Here is a 25,436-nt window from a genome sequence, read left to right as displayed (position 1 = left end):
ACTGTTGTACCATAGCAGAGCTGCATCTCCCTGCTGCAGATAAACCCTTTAGTGTGTGCCTCTGATAAAGAGCAGTTGTGCGCTGCAGCGACTCCAAAAACAGTGTGAACATATGAATTCTAGATAGTTCATCTGATAGCATGTATTTAATCTTTAAAATGTGTTTTTTTTTTGTCACAGACATATCTCCTCGTATTATTCCACTGCAACACTGTTTGGTTACCAGAGCTGTCAGGGAACAGAAACTTTCATCTGTGTGGACAGCTGAATACGCTCTTGATTTGTTCTTTATTGGTGGACTTATTCCAGAGGCTGTGTGGTTAACACACAGACTTGGGGACTGGAAACTCTCTGTTTCAATTGGAGTTGCCTACCAGCTGTATTGTCAGAACTCTGATGAATTCTCAAGGTAAATTTGTGCTTGGAATTTAGTACGCTGTATCTTTTTATTAATGTTATTTGCTGAAGTTCATTGTAACAAGGCATACCCTTTGCATCAAAAGTTCATATTCCAGACTCAAGTAGGATCTAACATGTTAAGATTAGTTATTTTATCTTAGATACTGATTTAACAGACCTTCATTAGATTATCTATGGGTTTATCTTTGTTATTAAGAGGTTTTTATACTTTCAGACTGAAAAACAGAGAGTGTCACCTGCCATTAAGCTTATCACCAATGCAGACTTTTCAGGAAAAGTTACAATCTTTGTTAGGACAGCCAGTTACTTCTGAAACATCAGGATGTCTTAAATATGAGCGGTTTACAGGTATGTAAAATTATAAATAGGTATGTTTATTTTTCATGTTATTTCACTGCATATACTGTGTCATACACTGTCTTAAAAAGAAACAATTACCTTGTCTTTTCCAATGCATGTGTTACTGTTACAACGTATTAAAATACTTCAGTTTTATAGGCATTATGGTTTTGGCTTTCATAATTAGAAAAATGGACTGTATTATCAATCTTGTCTTCTTTGTGCATATCAGCCAAAACCTTATTTGACTGGTCTTAGTATTATCTGAAAGTTAACTGAAGTTTCATTAAAACAAAAAAAATGCCCTGAAGCAAATGTAAACATATAAACAATATGGAAAGTATCGTCCTACTTAAAATTTGTTACATGACGGTGTTTAAGTTTTGCCTTTCTTTTCTGTTAATGGTGAAAGGGAGTTGTGTCTCATAGCCTGACAGCTCCATTCATGCAGGTCCAACAGGCAGCAAAACTCAGAATGTATTCCCAGTAGGCACGCACACAGACATATATGCTATACGTGTATACAGGTAACTACACAGGTCAGCACCTGCAGACATGTTCAACGCTTGTACAAACAGCACCAAAAATCCCATCCCATTTCCCTCTCTTGCTAGTCAGAATGAAGGTCTGCATATAGATGCCTAAAAGTACAATGTGGATCCCTCCAGTAGCTAGGTTTAGAGCTGGTAGCTGAGTCTCCCAAGTTGCTGGTGTCTGCACATATGCCCTAGCCCCACTGCATTTTCTGGTACAGACTTTTTCAGAAATACCTTCCTCTTCTCACGCACACACTGTCTACTCACCCCCACAGTAGATGGCCTTGAATATACCGTCCACCCAGGAGCTCAGTCCTCAGTCTTTCCATGTGCCTCACTCTTGCAGACACACACCTATGGGCACACTGTCTTTCTGGCACGTGGTCACAACCTACTTGGTCCCTCCAGTATGCAAATTCCCTTTTCTTGCCCTTGGGGACATGCAGTCACACAAGCTGAGCTCTGCATCATCTCTGGCAGTTGGCCAGGTCTTCGCTGGTCCCTCTAATCACTGCCAGCTCCTATGCTCTGTCTTGCATGAGCGAGATGCACACACCCCTTAGGTCCTAGGGCACTTCACTTGGTCTGAGTTGATACTTGATAGCACTCGTGCAGTCACTTAACATAGCCCCACTTTCTTTGGTTGCTGGTACTATGGAAATGTGGGTACTCTGACCTGTAGTCCCACTTCACTTGCAGGCACTTGATTTTACCTGACTCCAGTCTGCAGATCCCAGATACACGGGGTTTCTGATCTATGGTCTCACTCCAGTTGCTGGCGTTTAAATTCCTCTACATGGACACACAGAATAGAAAACCCTTCACTCAAGAAAACAGACATATGCTAACAGGAGCTAGTGGAAGAAAGTGAGGCTGCCACAGCTCCATATCATATCTTTGATTTCTATCTTAAAGATCCCATAATGAGCCTTTTACAATTCCAGAAAACTCTTACCCTGTATTCTCTGCATGTCGTATCCTTCTTGACAGTGACACCCCAAGCCAAAAAGTCCTGAAGAGAGACATTCCCATTGTCTCTTCCTGATGGGTTTCATACCTGAACACAGGGGATGATGTCTTCCCTGGGAAGATCCTGGACAGGGTGTCCATTTGTCTGAGTACTTAATTTGCTGTTGTACGTCTCTGGGCTTGTGGAGATGATCCTTTCATAAGCTGATTTTTCTGCTGTGAGTGGATGGGTCTAGGTGGTGTTCAGGTTCCTGCTATTGTCTTCTGCTCCTTTGTATGTGTGTATATAATCTTTTTATCATACAACCTAACTTAATACCTTACAGGTGTAATTCCCTCAGCTAGCTAGATCAACCTGTCCTTGTTTACATTTTACAGAAATCGTACTGGCATGATCTCTATTCCTTACTCTCTTTTTTTTGTGTGCATGTTTGGAAAAAACACATTTCAAGTTCCTTTCAGGAGGTGGATGTTAATCTTTACAGTGTTTCGGATATGGCTTAACCTCTTCTTTTGTACCAATTTCCAAGTTTTTTATTTCAAACAGAAACACATACGTCCATGTTATATATAACACTCTTTAAGTATGATAGGTAGTGAAAAGATTTGGTAGCCCATATTTTATAACAAATGGAGTAGAAATGAAAGTAGAACAGCATAGAATTATGTGAATTTCATGGTCCAATTAATGAATAATTTCAGCATTCTCCTACTTCTAGGAGATGAGAAAAAATCTAATAATATGTAAAAGAGATCAAACAAATACATTGGCCTTTCCTTGATAATCATGCTTACTGATAAAAAGAGTTGGTTTTATTAATAATTATAAATAGTATACCTAGTTTATGCCTGCTTGGCGAGAAAGATTTGCCAGAATTTTATGCCAAGCAGGTACATGGCTGAAAAGTTAAATTTGCTACCTAGAAAGGCAGTATCTTTCCCCTTAACAGGGCAGAAGCAAAAATTAATAATACTGTTTTGAAACATAAGAGATCTTATCCTAAAACAAATAGAGCTGTTGTACACATTGTAAGAGGTAAATGCAAATTCTGAAAATGTAGCTTTGTAATTTCAGAATGAAGGCCACGTATTAAGACAATTGACTTAGTGTTTTCTGTGGTTAATATTTTATAGATCCCCTTGAAGAGGAAGATGCAGATGTTCTTTATAGTTCCATACAGGAACTACTTAAAGCAGCTGCTATGGCAGATACTGATATTCTCTCGGAGACATTTCAGGTTTTGATGGATTCTGCCAAGGAACTTAGCAGAAAATTGTACGGTTTAGTTCCAGATGGGCTTTATCTTCCAGCACCACCATTGTACTGTCCTCAGCCAGCTTCTCTCAGTGAAGTAAGCATGCATGATGGAAGTTTCTTGGGTCTTCCTGGGTTCTAAATGTTTTTATGAAATAATAGTGATCTTTATTCTAGTCCCTTCCAGCTCATTTTTCATCTGTTTCTTCCATGGCTATTCATTTACTTAACCAGAACTGTAGTGACTGTTTTTTCCACAAAGGGTCTAAATGGAAATACTCTTGGAGCAGACACAGTCTTTGGGTTAGATTCTTATTGTGTATGTCCTTTCTGATTTTGGGTCTTGTTTTTGTCTTGGAATTTACATTTTTCAGGAGGACTGCAATGACATTCTTCTAAAAATTGAGAGAGAAAGTCGTCAGAAAGTGTCAGGAATTCTTCAGCGAATAATCTTGCTCTTCCGGGCTGCTCATTGTTCCTGCCCTGCAGCACAGTGGTATATCACAAAACTGAAGCGGGCAAGAAAAGTTATGCAAAAAGTAAGCATTTAACTTGTTTTTTTTGTAATTTGATTACCGGTCATAAATGTTACTGACAAGCTTCCAGTTGCATTGGAGAAGCATTCAATCCCATGCGGACTTTGATGTTATGTTGTTACATGTAGTCTTCCAGTTTTACAGTTCCTGTTAAGTTCTTTCAGGAAACCAGAGTTCACTTAGTGTGGAATATGTAACAGAGAAGGTGATACTCACTTCAGCAGGTCACGTGGTCAATCCTTGTGCACAGAGCATGGGATTGTAAGGTCTTGTTCTACTCATGCGTTTTGTTTGCACAGAACCAAACTTGGATGTATAGATTAAAATTCAAATTTTGTGTGAACTCTGGCTTTTCTTAGGTCATCATTACACAGCTACTTAAAAGAATGTTGGTTTGCTACAGAAGGGGGTGTGTGCGACTGTCTGCCTTTCCTCAGCTCCCCTGCACCAGTGTTCATGTAGTGATACAGATCAGGAACTGGCCTGACTGACAAATATTTCCTTCTGTTTGCTCATTGGATGATTACATGCTTAATGCTGGCACAGAGAGGTGATCAGAAGTACCAGCTGAAACAAGAGGGAAAACTAGTCTGCCTTGGTTGGCAGCAGCTTGGGCTGTGTTGGATTAAACTTTTTTTCCTAATCTTGATCTCAGTGCCTCTTACATTTTGTTGCTCTTGTATTTCATGGTAATCATGAGTATCATGAATACTGTGCAAACAGAAGTACTTGTTGTGCCATAGCTCATACTAAACATATTCCTTAAGATGAATTTTCAGAATACTGATTGGAAGAAAATTGAAAGCAAGCTAAACGGAATTTTACTGATCTTGGCAGTATTCTGCTAATAACTGAGAGGCTGCATGTTTAATAGTGATACACAAAAACTGATTTTTATATCAATTTTGATTATTTATTTATTTTTTATGGTATGTGTAGATTCGAACGAAAGGATCTCTTCATTCACTGAGTCCATTCCCAGAGACTTTGCTTCGTTACTGCAATTTCCACCCTGTTTTCTATAGAGCTACAACTTCTGGTGACCATCAGTTTGATGATATTACCTGCAAAATTTTAGGTCTGTATACAAAAAAACAGGATAATTTAGAACTGAAAAAAAAAAACACAAGAAAGAGAATTTACAGATGCAAAAAACTCAAGTTTTTTGAGAGTACACTCCCCTGTGGGTACTGTGATGTGTACAGAAACATGTTCTATTTTCAGGTTTTACATTAGTTATCAAAACTTCTAATTTGAAAGTTGCTGTTAAAGATTGTTGTGTGTGTTATGGATCTGACAAATGTGAAGGAACATGAACACTAAGTGGAACTAAAGAACTCTAGCTGGAGAGCATTATTAAAAGCTCAAGAGCGAGTAATTTTTTTCTTGAACTACTATTACACTAATGTAAGTTACTTCTAGCTAAAAATATCAAGCTGTTTTATTTAATTCATTTAAATAGAATCTCACCACATTGCATGTTTGTGTTGTAGGTTGGTTCAGAGAGCTGTGTGCATTGTGCTGGATGTTTCATGTTCGTGAAAGATTATCTGACAACTGTAGGCGGTACCAAACTGCAAGGGAAAATATTAACAATCACAAGGTAATTACATTGCTAGTATATTAAAGATACAGTTTAATTGCATAGAGCTATAAGAAGAATTTTAAAGGTCTGCTGTATATTTCTGTGAGAACTTTTATTTGCCTAGTAGGACAAAATTAACACAGTGCTGCAATGTGCAATATTTGATGCTACAGAACAGTGTTGTCCATGTGAACTACTATTTTCTAATAGTACTTCTTTTGTGCTTTTGCTTGGTATTTAATGCAAATAATTAACCAACAAGAAAAGGAAGAAGAGGACAATTAAAAGCAAGGGGCTTCCTCCTAAATCTGTTGTCCCCACCCAGAACCGCTTTGCAGTTCTGCACGGGGCTAATGAGGAAACACACTCACAACATGATCAATCAGCTGATGCACCAGTAAAGAAGATCACTACTGATGCTGCCAGAAAAAAGTGGGGGGTCGTAGTGTTAGGGGCTCTACTTTGAAGGACACAGAGGCACCCATCTGTCGGCCTGACCCAGTCTCAAGGGAGGTGAGTTGCCTACCAGGGGCGCAGATCAGGGATGTTGAAGAGAGGCTGCCTGGTCTAGTAGGTCCTACTATTACCACTTCTAGTGATCCATGTGGGTGCTAGTGATACAGATAGCAGTAGCCCAGAGAACATAAGGACTACAGAGCACTGGGGGAGGTGGTTAGGGGTGCTGGAGCTCAGATAGCCTTTTCATCAATACTCCAGGATAAAGGGGAGGACCTTAAAAGGGCAAGGCGGATTTGGCAGGTTAATAAATAGTTAGAACAGTGGTGCCATAGTCAGGGGTTTGGGTATTTAGAACATGGAACTCAATTCAGGAGGCCAGGTCTACTGAGGGCTGCTGGAGCTGATCAGCAAGGGGAAGAGCGGCTTTGGTAGGAGGCTTGCCAGACTGGTCAAGGAAGCTTTAAACTAGATGTGTTGGGGGAAGGGGGCATCATTCCATCCAAACACACCCAGTGAGTTGCTAGCACCAGTAATAAATGCTCAGAGCAGTGTGGAGATATTCTAGCTGCTCCAGCCAGTGAGCTGGCTTCATTTGGAGCTCAGCTCAGATGGCTCTATACAAACACCTGTAGCATGGGGAACAATAGAGATGTGTGCACGTCTATGGGGGTATGATATAATAGGCATCACAGAAACATGGTGGGATGGCTCCTATGACTGGAGTGTTGGAATGAAATGTTGCAGGCTCTTTAGAAAAGACAGGCAAGGCAGGCAGGGAGGGGGAATTGCTATTTATGTCAGTGATAGGCTGGAGAGTATGGAACTCTGGGGGCAGGTGAGAAGTCAAGAGAGTTTGTACATCAGGGTTAAAGGGAGAACAGCTATGGGGGACATTACTATGGGGATCTGTTACCGACCGCCTGATCAAGAAGACTCTCTGGATGAAGCACTCTACAGACAGATAGGAGCAGCCTCACACTTGCAGGCCCTTGTTCTCATGGGGGATTTCAACCACCCCGACATCTGTTGGAGGGACAGTACAGCCCAGCGCAAGCAACCCAGGAGGTTCCTCGATTGTGTGGAAGACAGCTTCCTTCTGCAAGTAACAGAGGAGCTGACAAGGAGAGGTGCCATGCTTGACCTGCTCACCAACAGGGAAGGGCTGGTTGGAAATGTGACGCTCCAGGACAGCCTTGGTTGTAGCAATTATGAGATGGTCGAGTTTGAGATCCTCAGGACAGTGAGAAGAGTGTGCAGCAATCTCACTGCCCTGGACTTCGAGAGAGCAGACTTTGGCCTCTTCAGGAACCTGCTTAGTAATGTTCCATGGGATATAGCCCTAGAGGGCAGAGGGGCCCAAGACTGCTGGTTAGTATTCAAGGATCACATACTGCAAGCTCAGGAGTGTTGCATCCCAACTAGAAGGAAGTGCAGCAGGAGGGCCAGGAGACCTCCTTGGATGGATAAGGAGCTGCTGAGGAAACTCTGAAGGAAAAAAGAGGCTTATAAAAGTTGGAAGCAAGGACAGGTGGCCTGGGAAGAATACAGAGATGTTGTCCAGGAAGCTAGGAACCAGGTTAGGAAAGCTAAGGCCCAGTTAGAATTAAACTTGGCTAGGGATGTGAAAGATAACAGGAAGGGATTCTATAGGTACGTAGCAAATAAAAGACAGACTACGGACAACATGGGCCCCCTGCAGAAGCTTTCAGGTGAACTGGCTACCCTGGATTTGGAGAAGGCTGAGGTTCTTAAAGACTTCTTTGCGTTGGTCTTCACTGACAAATGCTCTGAGCACACCACCCAAGTCTTGGAATGCTGATGCAGGAACTGTGAGAATGAAGACGTTAGGCCCACTGTAGGAGAGGATCTAGTTCGAGGCCATCTTAAGAACCTGAACATGCATAGGTACAGCGGACCTGATGAAATCCATCCATGGGTCCTGAAGGAGCTGGCAAATGAAGTTGCTAAGCCACTGTCCATCATATTTGAGAAATCATGGCAGTCAGGTGAAGTTTCCAGTGTCTGGAAAAAGGGAAATATAACCCCCATTTTCAAGAAGGGGAAAATGGATGAGCCGGGGAATTACAGACCAGTCAGTGTCAGCTCTGTGCCTGGCAAAATCTTGGAGCAGATTCTCCTGGAAGGCATGCTAAGGCACATGAAAAACAACAAGGTGCTTGGTGACAGCCAGCATGGCTTCACTAAGGGGAAATCCTGCCTGACCAATTTGGTGGCCTTCTATGATGGTTCCATGGAACTGATGGACAGGGGTAAAGCAGTTGACGTCATCTGGCTGGACTTGTGCAAAGTGTTCGACACTGTCCCACATGACATCCTTGCCTTTAAATTGGAGAGACATCAATTTGGTGGATGGACCAAGCCTTGTATGACATGGTTTACCGTGAGGTGTCCCTGCCCATGGCAGGGGGTTGGAACTATCTGATCTTAAGGTCCTTTCCAGCCCTAACTATTCTATGATCCTATGATTCTAATTGAAAATATATTATCAGAAGAGCAATAGTTTCTACACTTGTTGTCTACCTAAGTTTACTTTTTTTTTTCTAATTAGCTGAAAATAATTTGGGTGTTACCTGATGGATGTGTATTCAACACACCAAAAATGTTAAATAGATATTTTATAAAAAAGAATAATAAAAATGTTAAAATTTAATCATGTTTTCTCTACTTATACCCTCATCAGTTGTTGTCGGTGATCATGGAAGAAAAAGAAAGAAACTGCTAGCATGATATTTGTCATATAATCTGTATCAGTACAGAATCTGTCTTAGCAACTCAGCTATCTTAGCCAAGGTTGCTTCCTTTTTAAAACAGGTTCAGCACTTCTCTTAACCAGAAAAAACAAGATTTAAAGAAACAGAAAGGCTCTGTTTTAACTAATAGATATTCTGTTTTTTTTCTGTGCTGAAACAGTGACAAATGAGATAGAGACTACTGACTGTTTCAAAATAAATTGTTCCATCTTAAAAGCAAATTTATGATCACTTTAAAGCACGGTAAAAATATTTACTTTCAGTATGTTAGTTAAATTCTCAAGTTCTAAATGATTGCAAACAGAGTCTGTAGCAGAGTGTTAATAAGATTGTTTCTTAAACTGGTTTAAAAAAGCTTGCTCTTTTTTTAATACGTAAGTTATGGTTTACAGCAACCTTGATCTGCCTCCTAGCATCACATACTTCTCTATTTGGCAGTTAAACTAGAGATGTTTATCTTCTGTTGGCTAGGAAAGAATCGTTACTATTTGCAGTGCATGAATAATGTAGCTGAAATACATTGTTCATATCAGTTAATGTTTCTGTAGCAAGGTATTTTTTTTTAGGATCTGAAGAGTGAATATGATGCCTCCAGAATTGAGCATTGTCTGAGCGCAGTGGAGTGGGCTTGTCGAATGCTTCCTTTCTCCAGATTCATGAATGCTGAAGAATTAGTTCAGGATGTAATTTTGAGTCTGCTTGGAGAATTGCCACCAGTCAAAAAGGTAAACGACATTAAAGCTAGAACAAAAGCAATGGAGATTATCACAAATATTTCTTCTCCTTGTAAAATCTACTAGTTAGACTTCCTAGTGGTATAAATTCTGTTGGAAATGACACCTTATTTGTATTTTTGCTACTTTAAAAGACACTTTATTTTGTACAGGTGGCAGAGATTTTTGTAAAAGCATTTCCTAATCCTGAAGATATAAGGGTTCCACTAAGAGATAAATATCATGGACTTCAGCAGCAACTGAGACACAGTATTATTAAAGGTAGTGTGCATCCTTCTTCACAAAATATTAAACAAACTTTCCTTTTTTCACCTGAAGTATTAACTTATGACAATACCTTCTGTCATACCATCCATGTAAAACAATTACAGTTTTCAGTTAGACAACTTTGAGAGAGTTCTGTGGCAGATTCTGCATTTTCTTTCTGATATGTCTGTGCCAATAGCAGAATATCATGACTTCCAACTTGGTGATGTTTCTTCACTTTATCAGTTTCTGTCTGTATTTCTAAATGGCTATAATCTATGACAATTCGAAGTTCATTCTTCTCAACTTGAGAGAATTACTGCGCTGTGGAAGCTTGCATTTAAAATATCTTGGCTTTTTTCTTTTGGTAGGTTCTGAAAGTGAAGAAATTATGTCTGTTGTTATACAAGCTACTGAAAAAGCGAGAATGAAGGCCTTGAAACAGGTAATAAAGAGCATAGGCCCTATAGAAATTAATATTTGGGAGCCAGCAGAAGAGGAAGCAGCAAACGATGAACACTGTTATGACAGATTCTCATTAGGCACTAGTCTAAGCAGAAGCACACTTACTGATCTTGGGAATCCTCAGGTATATAGTGATGCTGACACAGCAGATACGCTTTCTGATGCCTTGTTTGCTGAAGAAATGAGAGCTCAAACACCTTCACTCCAAAGGTATGCACAGAATTGCAGCAGAGATCTTCCTATTTAAATTAAAAAAAAAAAAAACAAATGAGAAAAAGTTGTCTCTTCGTGTTTAACTAATCTTTTCACTGAACTGGATAATTGTCACATTGAGTAATTTATCAAATAAAGAATTAAAAAGTTATCAAATCTTAGAAATGCCAGTGTTACATCAGTTACTCTGTGACTAGTACATTCTTGAAGTGTAATATTATCAGCTATGACCATGTTCATGTATGATAGATACTACTGAGTTACTGTCTGTGTAAAAACTGTGGATTTTGAATTTGATCGATTTGCCACCTTAATTAGTAATGTATTAATACATAAAATGCTAATGTAAATTTGGGGTTGTTCCCATTTTTAGCAGTGGGAAGTAAAGGAGCTAATGTAGTATTTACTTTTTTTTTTCATGTAATTCTTCTAACAATGGATTTTGGTGTTAACAGTACTTACATTTGTTGTTTACAGGGATAATGAACATCAGAGACAAGGTGAAATAGGCAGTAAAAATACCTCATGCAAGATAAAAGCCTTTAACTGCAAAACAAAGCCTGAAGACAACGTATGTGAAGAAGATATGCATAATCAATCTATTATGCCTGTGGTTGGTGCATGGGAATTTGAACGTGATGATGATGAATATGTAATTTTTTTAGAACTCTTCTTGAGTTACATTCTTGAGAGAGACCTGGTGAACTACAGTGACCTTGGAATTCCATTTCTTAATAGCTTTTCTGGACTTCTTCAAGAGCATGAGTTAAACTCTCTCTTCTTTGATGTTCATACAACACTAAAACGTCGGCAAGGCAAAACTAGGAGCCAGAGAGTGTTTAGAGCAGGTTCCTCCTATACTGTCACCCTGGCATCTTGTGATCCTGAAGCAGCATCTGTCTGTAATGAAAACCAAAATAATTTTGAAAATCAAGCCATTTTACGGTCCGCTCTACAGATAACAGAACCTCCTGTGTGTATCCTAATGAAAGGATTTAATGATGGACTATTTGGTTTAAAACGCAAATCCATTTACAGAGCTCAGAGTGACAATCAAGAAGTCACTGTTGCATCAGCAAGCCAGACGTTTCCTAACCATACATTCTCAAGCCTGCAAACTCAGGCAACTTCTAAGTACGTTTACAAAACTGTTGGTATGGTTGATATTGTACCAGGAGAGCAACTACCTGTAGAATTGACGGGTAAGTTGAGCAATATTGCAAAATTGCTTGAGTGGATGATAAGATGGTCTGAAAAAAGACTGCTCTGCGGTTCCAATAAACAAGATTCCTTACAAGAAGTTCTCCCAATAATACATGTGAAAACTTCAGCGGCTGCTGTCCTTACTTCTTTGTGGCTGTTAGAACAGTTATATGGAGATGAATCTCACAAAAAGAGCATAAAATTTAAGGTAAGAAAGAGGATAAGTGTGTCAGTGAAATGGTGAGTTATTTATGACAGTAAAGAAAATCACGCACATCTTTTACTGAATAGTTCTGTTCTTAGCAAAACCTGGAATATTGATTACTAGCCTTTCCTTTAAGCGTTGCTAGGAAAAGGAATACTGGAATTCTGTATGTAGGAAGACTGTTTGGAGATGAAAGTCTCTTTGGAAGTCCTGTTCAAAAACTGATGCATTTATCTAGCTACCACATTATTTGACCAAATTCCTAGAAATTTAGCGTCTGTGTCTAGTTTTAGACATTATCTTTGAAAAATCCCAGTACTGGAGATAGGGGTGTGGTAAAACAAGACAAATAATTAGTTTTTCTGGGGTTAATTGAGTTTAGATTCGCTCATCTTTGAGGACACAGCAGATACAGTCTGACTTGAGTACTTAAGCTAGTTAGGTTGGTGAAAAGTGAATTCTGAATTTCTATCTAGCACTATTGCAAAGAGTTGGAGGATGTGTGTTAATGTAAAAGATCTGCAGAAGAACCTGATGAGTATGGCTTTGTATTTAGGTACACCTAGATCATTGATCCTCTAATTAACTTTGCATGAAAGGCTTTGAGGGGAGAGGGTTCTGAAGGGTTTTTTTGAGGAGGTTTTTCTCCCAGTTAAGAGATTTTTGTCTTGGTTTGGGGGTGTATTTTCTGTTTTCTGAGAAGTGCCACCTGTATCTTACTTAGAATTTACTGCCGAAATTCTGTGTGTGCATCTAAGTGCATGGTGATGTATGGCTTTTTGCCACTTATACTGCCTTCAGTGATAATTTTAGAGTTTTGTATTGAGTGTGATGAAGGCCAAATCTAATTATATATCTTTGTATAGAGAGTATTGTCACACAATGTCTTTGACAACTTATGCTAAATTGACAGTGGCAGATCTCTAATTTTATGTTTCTTTCAGATAATTCAGAGGACTATGCCTTCAGTTAATGCAAAAAGGGGTGACGCTTAGGTTCCATAGCAACTGTAAATCCAGAATTTCTGAGCTCTGTAAGAGAGAAAAGGGGTGAAGTTAAACATAAACATACTGTATGAAATTGTTGAGTTTTTTGAGAGTATTAGGGTTTTTTTTGGTTGGTTGGTTGGTTGTTGTTTTGTTGTTTTTTTTTTAACGAATTTTGTTTGTCATTATTAATAGAGTCCGGATAATCAAAATCTAAAAGAATTTGCATCTCTGTCAGAAGCACAGTCTAGGACAGAGAAAGAAAGTAGTATGGATGAAGGCTCTTCCATACTGGCCAATCCTTCTGTTGATGTCCAGAGCATACAAGCCTATGATGATCTTTGTGAAACTGGTTTGGGGTAACTTACCTTTGTTTAACCTGAGAACTGTAATTGGTCGTAATTCCTGAGCTAAGCAGCATGTCATCAGCATGAAGAGTTCTACTGTTAATACATGTTACATGTTTATTTTTTAGTGCAAATTTAAATTCATGTATATTGTTTACAGCTGCATGAAGCATATTAAATATTCTTCATCAGCAGATGTACCTCTAGCTAGAAAACAATGTGGCTGTTGCATATGAAGTGAATTGTACACGGTTGTTTGTAAACTTGGTGATGTGGAAATAGGACGTAAATTCCTGATAAAATGGATATCATGGTTTTCTCAAAGGATTCATAAAACTTTCACTCTTTAGTAACTAATTTTCTTCATTTTGAGAAGAGAGTTCACGGTGTTAGTTTATTTTAACCTGGATCTGTAATCTAGCTATGCTCATATGCATACTGTTGGAAAGACAGTAAATATTTTGCTAATACCTGACACAGTTTGATGTTGGAAATGTCCTTTGTGGCATTTCTCTTTATCTTCTGCTACACTGAAGAGGCAAAAAAATCTTTGGCATTAGTATTCAGAGATATTATTGTGTATCCTCTGTCACAAGATTTTTTTTTTATTTGTTTTATAAAGGAAGTTTCAGTGAGGGAAATAAATGTAATCTAAAAATAGTGTTAGTCTCGGTTTAAGTGAAATTCAGACAGAAAATTTAGATGAATATTGATTATTTCACAGTAGTGTTTATTTTATTACTATGCATTAGCCTGCAGTTTGAGATGAACAGCATACCTGAACTAAGATACTTACATTATTTCTATTGTTAATTATCTTTTGTAATTCAAATTACCAGGATGTCTGCAAAGTCAAAATATTTTAATAACAAGGAACTTAAATATGGGAATTATTCTGTACCTCATGTGACTGAAGATCATAATGAAGTGGGACTATTTGTTCAGAAGAAAGAGATAGCATCAGATATAGGTTTGTTTTTATGGTAGATCATTTTACCATGCTTTGACATTTAAGACAGTAGGAGTTTTGCCTGAATAGGGGTATATGTCCCTTTGGTTATTTAATCAAAAAATTGAAAGAAGTTTTTATTGTTCTGTTGAAATTATTATTATATAGATTTTATAACTAAATTTTAAACAATTGCTTTCTCAAGACTGATGTTTTATACTATAACGTCTATTTGCTGTAGAGATAAGACAATATATATTAATGTATGTCATTCTTTCTTTTCATTCAGAAGTACCAATGCAACTGTGTAAAATATGATTTGAAAATTTTAAGAGCTGAGTATGCATAGGTTATCATATTCCTACTGTGAAAATAAGCTTTTTTTGTCTTTTTTTTCCTTCTGATGTCTTTATCATCACTAGTTAGAACAGAAGCTTTGAATTTTCTGAGACACTGCTCAGTCCCTTTCTCTTTGTGGGAAAGGAAAATGTAGGCTCATTTGATCAGTTGATAGAAATCACGTAACAGTGCTGTATGTCATGTGGTTTTCTGACTTAGAGTAATTGTGTTTATTTTATAGAGTTCTTTGACGAGCCATATGAAACTCCAAAGAGCTCCACCAGCTCTGTCAAAATCAAACCTATAGAACACCAAAGAGAAAAGGCAAGTTACTGTCTCTTGCATGGAATATCAGATTATTATGAATGCTCTTTTCAAAATACCCTGTATTCCTCAATGCAAGTAAGAAATTGAAGACTTAAAGCATTTAGGATTGGTTCTTTTTTTCCCTGCTTCAATCAGTGATAAAAGTCACAAGTAATTAAATAGTAGTAAAGTGAGATCTGCTGTGAGCCCTTTTGAAAACAAATTCACTGTTTGTAAAACCACATGTATGCTTAGATACACAGTACATACACTTACATGTAAATTATATTAAATCAATATAGTGTATAACACCACAAATAAATATATAAGATTATATATGCATACACATATAAAAAAGCAGGTAAATAAAAAAATAAATCGGGTTTTCTGCATTTTCATCTTTATCTAAGGGGTGTGAGATTAGCAGAGTGTTTTTCCAGGGTACTTTATGGATATGAATTTCAAAATGAAAAATCATAATAATGACTCAGAAAGAAAGATTCCCAGGTGGATCATTAGGCTATCTCTTTATTTCTGATCTGTAGCTGTGCTCTGACAAGTATGTAATTTTGGTTATTTTTCAGTCATATTTTTTCGAGTGGCTGATCAAGCAAAAGTATGTCTGCCTTAGGCTAGTAATACTTCATTGAAGCAGAAGGTCAATATAAAAATTTACAAGTCCATATGCATGTTTTTATATTCTAGCAGATCTCCTTTTCAGAAGTAGATAATCCCCAGGAAGATCAAAATACGGCAAAAACAACAGAAGGGAAGGCTGAAGAGAATGTGTGAGAGAATTTTTATTTTTTTTAGTTTCTCTTTTAACTTTAACAAAACTACTTTAAATTTTTAGGCAAAACTCAACAAACACAAAAACTGAAGTCATCTATTTCACATATTGGAATACAAATTTCACAATACAAAATGCTGGCTGGATGAGCAATTATTTAACAGTGATCAAATACAAGAGGCATGGTTTGGGGAATGTGTATGTTATATCTGGGGAAACGATAGAGAATAACTGGAAGAGCTTTCACATACACAGTTCATTCTCCAGAGCTGGAATAGGGGCAGCATCTTCAGGCTAAAGACAGGTGGGGATCTCTTACTCTAATTAACAGTTAATTTGTTACATGTTACAGAAGAAAGAGAGATTGGTGTCTAGGAGCAGAAGGTGAGATAAAAATGGATATGGGTGGTAAACTTGTTAGCTCCTGAAAGGAGGAAGGAGGTATTTTGTACAATCTAAAAATTTAAAATTTTGTTCTGAAATATATCTACATTTATAAAGGTGTATTAAGTTATGGGAAACGTCCATAAACTTGTTAGACAAATCATCTTTTGAACAGAATACTGTTCACATGATTTCTCTGAAGTTTTTCAAGGGAAGAAACTTTGTATTCTGTAAACATGGCGTCCATTATGTTTACCATACAGAATCTTGGTCTTTAGAAATTTTTTCATATGTTTTAATGACAGAAAAGTATCAACCTATTTTTATCATTTCAGTTAGCTTTCTTCTTGATTCCTCTAAATTTGTAGTAGTGAAAACTTTTCCTCTGATATACAGTGCCTGAGTGTTTTAAGGTTTAGAAAATCTGAGTAATTGTGATGGCACATAAGTAAAAATTCCTGTATATACATAATGTTTATGAAAACATTTTAAATGGAAGGACTTATTGTCCTGTACTGTTTTAAAATGGTGTATTTTTTGAGAGAAACAAAAATAACTGCGCATATGATACCCAAGGATTTCTTGCGATACTGGCTTTTGGTTTTTAGGAAGGCAGATTGTAATGATACTAACAGCATTGCTTAAATTGGATTTTTCTCTTCTTTTGCCAACTCAGATCAACCTGTTTTTTCCCTCATGTTTGTGTTGAATAGAACCTTTTCAGTGCTTTTGTTTGAGTTGGTTTCTTATTGCTAGGGAGATAAAGCACAGATGTCAATATTTGCTAGGTCAAATTGCAGTATAACATGGTAGTTGAAGCAATGCAGATCAGTATAGCTCTGATGTAGCTTTCAGGTATTCTATCTCATACAAATTCTTTTTTGGGGAGGTTTTATATATATATATATATATATATATATATATATATATATACACCCCCATATGTATATAAATGTACATGAAATGAAAATAAACAGCGTAACAAATTATTGTAGTATTTACAGCACTCATTTTTTCTTTCTTTGTAGCATGACTGAGGTTGTCAATGGCACCATTTCTCACTTGTTTTCTTTAGAAGAAGATGCAGAATTTCCCAGGTAAGATAAAACTGTAATATTTTATATAAATTTTCAGGCTAAAGTAACATGATACATAGGTTTCATTACAAAGTATTTGCAAATATAGTATGTTGTACCTTCAAGTGGTAGTATTAAGTGGCATTTGCTGAAACATTTTTGTACTGTAATCATTGAGGATAATATACTCATAGTTCTTGTGCAGACTATCAAATGAATCAAACAGGTTAACTCAGAACTACCAGATTTTGAGGGAATACTTTTGTTTCCTAGTTCCAGACAGAATCATTGTATGTATAGAAGGTACATTGTTGTGTAAAACACTGAAACAGTAGCATAATAGACCTATTCATATTTTAATTAAATTATTAAAATATGTATCTGTCCTACAGTAACTGCTAGATACACATAAATATATATTACATTTCTGTAAACAGAGAATGTTGGAATCGGGAGAAGGAATCAGGAGTTAATCTCAGACTTCCGCTTCTGGAATGGTCTTCTATGAGCTCTTTCCATTTAGAGGAAGATCTTGACTATATGTCACTTTGGATTCCATTTACATGTCTCTAATCTCATCTCATTCTTAAGTTTTTCATGTCAGCTTGAAAAAAAAGTAAAATTCTCAAAGTTTTAGGCTTTGGGACCATGTTTACACATTCTGTCTTCCAGAAGATTTCCTGTGCCTATTCGCGCGCATTACATACCCAAAACCTTTTCAGTATTATTCATTAGCCACTGCTTTATGCTTATGTTTCTTCACATGATTGGAAGCCATCCTGTTCAATTGCAGAAAAATACTCCGAAAGTTGCCTGTAACGTAGCAATGACAGCATTTTTCTTAAATAGAGAAATGTCTTTTGGATCAATTTCTGTTGATGTAGGTAAAGTCATTCAGTTTCTTTGTAACTTAATGTAAATTCTAACAATTTCTTCTTCACTTAAGGACTTCACTACTTAATAGTCTTTGCCTACTGAAATATCTAATTATCTCTGAAAAAATACAATATATTGTATTGTCTGGTACAAGTTATTTCAGTTGTTTTCTCATCTTAAATTTTGTTACGATTTTCAATTCCAAATATATAAAGCCACATTCAATTATTTAAGTAAAAGTTAATGTGCTGTTTCTCTTACTCCAGTTAATAATGTCCTTCTCCATTTTCCATCAGATGTTTGGATTTTTGACTAACCTGTTGTCTTTCTGTCATATCATTGTTTTCTGCCTGTATATCTAGTGAAGATAACATTTCAGGTAGCCTCGTGACTAAAATATTGGGTAGAATTTACATCTTTACTACTGGTTTTCATTCAGTATATTAGGAAGTATTAGGAAGAAGATATCGTACATGCTGTCCAGTCAAGATTGTGCAGTGTTAATTACTAAATTATTCCTAGAGATTAATTATGCTTTAGAAAAATTAAGGTATCTTTAAAATTTTCTGGGTCAGCTTAAGGCAGCCTCATATAGGTGTTCTGCCTATGAATGCTTTTCATAGTTTTTTTCTTTTCCTTCTTAAGTAATACAGATATTTGTTTAAGTGATGATCAGCCTTCTCAGACTGTTGTGTCAACTATGTCAAGTGTTGCCTCTGCTACTTCCATTTTTGCAAAGAAGCAAGAAGTCAAGGAAGAAGTCCCTACAGAAGAGAAACTAAGCACATCAGGAACTGTCAGGCAGATGCTCCAAGATGAAATGTTTAAGTTAGTTCAGGTGAGAGAATCTTGTTATTGAAAATAGTTTTTACAGTATACAAACTATGTTATTTAAAGCAACGGAGAGGATGACTGGTTTAAAGGTATTCTGTGCGTAGTTCTTCAGAACTTATGAGTTCCACATAAACTACTATGAACTTATTTCAGACTGTTACTTTTGACTCGAGAAAATAAGTAATATAATAATAAAAATTTGAGTGTGTTTTATTTCACAGAATTCAGTGTGCTCTAATTAGGAAAATTCTGAAGCTGTGATAACTTTGCAGCTATACTAAGATTTAATTTTTTTTTAGTACCTTGGAACAGTTTTATGTGACCTTGAACTTACTCAAACTTCACAAAAAGGTGAAGGAATTTGTCTTACTTTAGCAGGTAATTAATGTCTTAAAGTCCAGTGCAATAAACAATCATACAAGTGGATCATTATTAAAACTTCAGGATGTTTCTTATTTTGTTACCTATGTTTCTTATTTTGTTACCTATACTAATAGGATGATTAACAGGTTATAACATAGCCTAGACAGAATATTTTCCTAATATTCCTGTTGTTTACAGTGTTAACTTTGTGTGTGTTTATCCAGCTACAACAAATCAACTTCCTGAGTTTAATGCAAATAGTGCAGTCATCCTTTGCCAGCCTGCCAAATGTGCAACAAATTTTGCAACAGCATCAGTCTGTTCCCCTGGAAGGAGGCCAACCTGCACACACTGCAGAAAGCAATGGCTCTCTGAAAACACAAGTGCCTGCTCAAGAAGATAAAGGAAAACCTGGTCAAAAGAGCTCTGATTTTCAACTAAGGAGTAGTTCAAGTGATGAAAGCCACAATAGCTATATGAAAGTAGGTATATCATAGTGTTGTTTATGAAGACTGTTTTGTATGTCTGACATGTTATCTGTCCTGCTAAATTATGAAATATTTTTGTAGTGATTGCTATAGGCCAAAAAGATGTATAAAATTCTTGTTCATATTTAGTGCATGGTTGCTACATCAAGGCACTTGTAAATGCTGTTTTGTTCCTTTTCCTGATTTAGAATCATCTGGATGCGAATGTTTCTTCAGGCCTGTTAGAAAATCACAGCAAAGAAATGGGATTTATGCCACCATTTCAAGGTTTTCATTCTTCAGCACCTACTAAACCACTTCATCTCCTAGCTCCTTCCACAGACATCCAGAAAAGACCAAAGTTTTTCCCTGTTGAAAAAAACCTGCATCACTCAAATGGATTTCCTTTGCTTAAGCTTGAATCAGGTTATCATTGCAAACCAGCATTTCTACGTCCAATTGAAATGTCACCAGCTTTTGCAGGACCACCGCCAGTACCACAAGTGGCTTGGAGTTCACCAGATTCCTTATGGAATCATCAGTCGGCAATCACACCAAGAAGGAGTAAGGCAAAAGAAGGTTTCAGTATGGATAGATACGACCCTGAGATCCCAAGGCAAATGCTTGGGGGAGAGAAAAGATGGGCAAAAGCAGTGCATGAGGCACCTCACAAACATCTGAATCTAGATCAGTTTGAAGGACAGCAAGAAGTTTCACCTCAGCAGCAATTCTCTGCAGATGTAAATATGGGCAAAGCACTGAACACTCAGAACCTGGCTGGTATTCCACTGTTGCACTTGCAACTTGACCCAGTACCTAGAGTTCTACCAGTTGTAAGGCAGCCAATCCCTACTACTTTATTACCTTTTAAACTTGCAACAAAGCAGACTGACTGCAGAGAAACACTACAGCACACAGGAATATCACTACTCCATGCTAATTTACCTCAAAAAAATAAGGTACTGGATTTAATGTTTTTCTAAACTGTAGGGGGGTTTATAGTTTTCTGGGTTTTTATTCATCAAAAATAAGTTAATGTTTCCAGACTGTGGAATTTGGAAGCATTTGACACAGCTGCCAGAAGGGATCTGTAACTGAGGTACCTGTTTATTGGCATGTCAATATTGGGCATGGTGCAAGCTTGGAAATATTTTTAATGATGTTAGATTGAGTCCACATTCCATCATTCATCAACAGTCACCTGAATTAGTACTGAATATAGGAATTTAGTGTCTAAAAAACTGCATAATACTTACATGACAAAACGCAGTTCTGTTGTTGCAGAAATATAAATAGAATTATTTCCAGAAATACAAAGAATGCAGTAAGGAATTCTCTTTTTTTTAAGGGCAGAAATGGAATGCTAAAAAGATAACCTTACCTTCAGGTTCAAAATTTGATGTTTTGGGAAATGTTCTAATAGACATATGCATTCCAGTTGAAAGGAGTGGAAGTGATTTTCCTTGACAGGTGCTCCTTCAGTCCTTGTCTGCATCGCATGGTTCCTGCCGTCATCCTCAACTACATACATTAGATATGCAAATATTAGTGAAATATGTTCTGTGAAGAAAATTCATGTAAAAACATAGAATAGTTTGGGTTGAAAGGGACCTTTGAAGGTCATCTAGTCCAACCCTTTTTTTTGCTTACTTTCAGAATATAGTTCACACACATACACATTCATTGAGATTCTGGTCTGATGCTGTTCATGTTACATTTTCACTTTCTAAAACAGCTATGGGGGTGATGTTTGTATAACTGAGATCCAAAATTTTCATCCAGTCTGACTGGTGTCCCCCTCCTGTTTTGTGGATTGTTTCATTTTGCTTCTTTCTCTTAATATTTTCAGGCACCAAAACTCATTCCACTTCAAGATCTCATTGCATTTGAGCAATGCCACCAGCATAATACTGTGCCCAGTACTTCCTTTGGACAAGACCGAAGTGAACCTATCCTGTTACTAAAAACTGACGTTGAACCATTTGAACTAAGAATGCAGAATAATAGAAAAAGGCAAGCTAACTTTTAAAGTGGGTCTTTATTTTGAAAGACTTACTGGTAACCTATATGTTCTAGCTTTGAAATCAGTGGGAGTTTTTACAGAAGCTTCAAATAAAGTAGAAGAAAAAAAAAAAGTATTAATAATGACTCGGCAGGAGAAGGATATGAAGGGGCTGTTGCTGCTATCAGGCTGATAGGAAGAAGTTTCGAGAGGGAATGATTTACATGCTGGTACCTGTGGTTTGTGGCTGTTTGCTGTATACTGTTTATGAAGTGCTTTGCTGCTTACCCAGTGAATCCTAACGAGCTACCATCTGCACGGAGTGTCATCACTGTAGTAATTTTTGACAAGGGTTATCCTCTTTCAGTATAAAGATATAGGCTTTGTTTCTGAATTGGTTATGTTTGTCTTTTCCATCTTTATAGAATCGTAGAATAGTTAGGGTTGGAAAGGACCTTAAGATCATCTAGTTCCAACCCTCTTGCCATGGGCAGGGACACCTCATGCAAAATCATATCACCCAAGGCCTCGTCCATTTCATTATATATTTCTTAACAGTAATATTTCTTAGAAAATGATAGGTACTTTTATTGTTTCAGTGCTGTTATTTTTATTTGTATTTAATATGTTGACAGACAAAAGAGGCGTGATAAGATACACATGAAAGAGAAGGAGGAAAAGAAGAAACAGAGTGTGTCCTTCCGTCCAGATGATTCTATCATCGGTATCAGTGATTCAGTGATGGCTGTTGAAACAGGGACTGTGGTATACAAATATTTTTTTAATTTTCCATTCAAGTATTAAGTAGAAAGAAAGAAGCAGGAAGCTGTAAACCAAAACAGTTGTGTAAATCTCCTTCAGGCTGTAGCCTAGAAACACTGTATGTCTTGCATTTCCTGTAAAGAAGAGATTTGTTTTTATAAAGTATTCCAAGGTTGCTCTTGTTTTGCCTGGGACATGAACATGGCTATTTTGGTAGAATATTGGAGTGTATGTACATTTAAAATGAATATATACACAAACACTAATTGCTTAAATAAATAAATATTTAGCCTAGTAGTGCTAGGGCAGATGACCCAGATGTTACTCTTTTCACATGATGCTAAATTGTGACAGTACAGGAGTGAGTATGGGGAGCATGAGTTCTCGGCTTTCTCTCAGCCAAGAAACTCAGAAGGTCTTCATCAAGCAGGGTTTTGATTTATGGAGTTCTACTGTTTGCCTAGGCATTTCTGCTGTCTTTTCACATATTTAGGGATTAACCTTTCAAGTATCAGATTTCAAACTGGAACACTACCAGATTAAAACCTAGATCAGTACTCAGGAGCATCAGGCTCTATTTCTCAGAGCCTCATCAGACGTGGGAGATGTTAATTATAGTACAACAGATAAATTTATTACTGCACATGACTCCCAAGGTACATATGGGGAAGAATGTTACATAATCAGTAATTCCACTAAGTTGGAATGGATCAGAAGTATTTAAAAAGGGGTTAAGAAAAGTACATTATAATGATCCTCCCCTAGTCTTTATTCAAACGGGGTATATTGGAAAGTTAACAGCATCAAGAAAGCCTTTAATTGGCATTGGAACTATTTTTTAAGATAATTATTTTTCTTCTTATATTAGGATCAAGAAGCAAAATCTGCCTCTTACCTTCAAGATGCTTCTTTCATTTCAACGGGCAAGTACAATTCTTCTTAATGCTTTGTGTGCTTAAATAAACTAAGTCAAGGAACAGAAGTTTAATTTCAAAGCAAAACTCTGCAGTCATCAAGTTGTGCAGTTGGTGGGTAATACAGTGTGATGGCTTATGAGATCTTTCCCCAGAACATGAGCAAAACCTTTCAGGATGTATAACAGATACTCAGATTTTTGGTGGGATAGTCAATTTTTGAGTTACTGGTGTGGAGAGAGATGCATGCAAATTTAAGATCTTCTGTCAATTATCTGTAAGTTCAGAAAAATTCTCATGAACGTTATAGAAGTATGTTAGGTTCTTTTAAAAATCAGTGATAATCTTGCATTTATGTTTATAAACAACAGACTTCACAAAATAGTAACAGTATGCTGAGTGAATTTCAGTAACTATGGCTCACAGTGACTTAGGTTCATGTGATTTATGTTAATGCGATTTATTAGAAGAATGCTTTAAATGATTTTAAATTCTAAATAATTTGGTTTTGAAATATATTTATTTTATTATAATTTTGTCTACTTACACAAAATATAAGGCTCTTTTGAAAGAAACTGAATGTTTACAATATTTCTAGCTTGCAAAATAAAAACAGTGCCTATAGAAAGATTTGCTTCTTTTTAGTACATTAATTCAGCACAATATTTAGTTCCGTCAGAGGACAAAATGCAAGCCATTCTCTGAAATCTGGCATTAGAAGAAATACTGGCTGGCAAATCTCTATAGAAACACCAATAAAGAAAGAAAGATATTAATGTCAAATATTTCTCCCTTTTAAAAATATGGACCAAATTGTTATTGTACAACATACTAAAATATCTAATTTAAAAATCACATGTCCAGACTAAGCCTTGATATTAATTCAGCATAACATTGTAGGTTTTAGTACAGCTGCATATTCACACAAAGCAGGTAGTACAGACTTTTCTTAAAATCGTTCATGAAATATGCTTAGGGAAGGGTTAAAATTGTCTGTCAGAAATGCAAAGAAAAATCTGTTGGAGCCCTTAGTGTTGAGTCGGTATTACTGGTTTTATAGATTTATAGTACTTGCATTATTTGTAGATGCCTATTGTGTATTATCACATTTTAGACACCAAGGGGGAAGCAATTACTGTTTCAGCGGATCTTCATTACGTGGCTTCTACAGGAAAAAAACCAGCAGAAACTCAAGATGCAAGTACAAGTACTGACCCATGTAAGTGTTACCTGTGTGGCCTGCAGCAACCAACTATTTCTGGTATTGCTTCTTGTTAATTGAAGTATTTGCTCAGTTTCCAAAGTGAAGTTTTTAAAGGGAAAAGTAGTTTTTCATGCTCCTTTTTGTTTCAAAAAGTCTTAAACCAGAAGATACTGATAAATCACACAATTTTACGTTAAAATTACGAGAAATAAATATATTACTGATGTACTCATGTAAGAGTCTCCACATGCTTTCTCTAAGTCAGTTCTGCTGTGACTTTTTCTGAAAGCTCATTGTACCTCAGATGGAGTTTTATCTTTGCATTTCAGACAGTATGTCACTGAAATTATTCCCCTGCCTCTTTCCCCCCAACTTTGGTTGTGAGCTAGGAAGTTAGGAATGTCCATTCAGGTAATGCCATCTGTGTCTTTACTTTCTTTAAATTCATGGTTTTTTTTGTGTTTGTTTTGTTTTGTTTTTTTTACTCTTATCCAGTGCTCAAATCGTATCAGGATGTTGGAGTCAGTGCTGGAAATGAAATTTCTGAATCTCAAAACAATGAGTCAGTCATGTCTCTTCCTGTGTCAGGTGTGGCTTCAGTCTTTCTCTACTTCATTTAGTTTTGTGGAATTATGCAAAAATACTGCTATTTTAACATGGGTTTTGATAATGAGATAGCTTAATGCAGGATATAGATAAGAGTATGATAATTTATCTACTTCTCAAAACCAACTGTGAAATAACTATAATACAGACTATGAAAAGTTTGGCTGGAATTTTTCATGGAGCACTGTACCTGTGCTTTTGTTTTCCTTTATGAGGAATTACATTTGTGGATTTTAGCTTGGTTTTAGTGCTGGTTCATCTTGGGGAGTTGGTGTTATGTAGTCCAAATGGCTTG

At 36.8% G+C, this 25,436-nt stretch overlaps 1 protein-coding gene across 1 annotated transcript in view; it reads left to right on the top strand.

The window, feature by feature from the left end:
* The window catches only part of CPLANE1 (ciliogenesis and planar polarity effector complex subunit 1), a 63,311-nt gene that overhangs the window by 23,126 nt on the left and 14,749 nt on the right, over positions 1–25,436 (top strand). The window contains exons 16-38 of the mRNA XM_062615406.1: positions 181–409; positions 635–768; positions 3,399–3,616; positions 3,894–4,058; positions 4,995–5,133; positions 5,549–5,658; positions 9,437–9,595; positions 9,757–9,865; positions 10,222–10,525; positions 11,006–11,939; positions 13,118–13,281; positions 14,109–14,239; positions 14,799–14,959; positions 15,569–15,651; positions 17,066–17,134; positions 18,635–18,827; positions 19,411–19,668; positions 19,863–20,612; positions 21,503–21,666; positions 22,291–22,420; positions 23,286–23,340; positions 24,446–24,550; positions 25,031–25,123. Coding sequence (XP_062471390.1) covers positions 181–409; positions 635–768; positions 3,399–3,616; positions 3,894–4,058; positions 4,995–5,133; positions 5,549–5,658; positions 9,437–9,595; positions 9,757–9,865; positions 10,222–10,525; positions 11,006–11,939; positions 13,118–13,281; positions 14,109–14,239; positions 14,799–14,959; positions 15,569–15,651; positions 17,066–17,134; positions 18,635–18,827; positions 19,411–19,668; positions 19,863–20,612; positions 21,503–21,666; positions 22,291–22,420; positions 23,286–23,340; positions 24,446–24,550; positions 25,031–25,123 — 4,857 coding nt within the window. The remainder of the gene's footprint in view (positions 1–180; positions 410–634; positions 769–3,398; positions 3,617–3,893; positions 4,059–4,994; positions 5,134–5,548; positions 5,659–9,436; positions 9,596–9,756; positions 9,866–10,221; positions 10,526–11,005; positions 11,940–13,117; positions 13,282–14,108; positions 14,240–14,798; positions 14,960–15,568; positions 15,652–17,065; positions 17,135–18,634; positions 18,828–19,410; positions 19,669–19,862; positions 20,613–21,502; positions 21,667–22,290; positions 22,421–23,285; positions 23,341–24,445; positions 24,551–25,030; positions 25,124–25,436) is intronic.

This window comes from Pezoporus occidentalis, unplaced genomic scaffold (assembly GCF_034315485.1).
Source record: "Pezoporus occidentalis ecotype Australia unplaced genomic scaffold, CSIRO_AGI_Poc_V1 ctg181, whole genome shotgun sequence".
Classification (NCBI taxonomy): Eukaryota; Metazoa; Chordata; class Aves; order Psittaciformes; family Psittacidae; genus Pezoporus; species Pezoporus occidentalis.
This window is presented reverse-complemented; position numbering and strand designations above follow the sequence as displayed.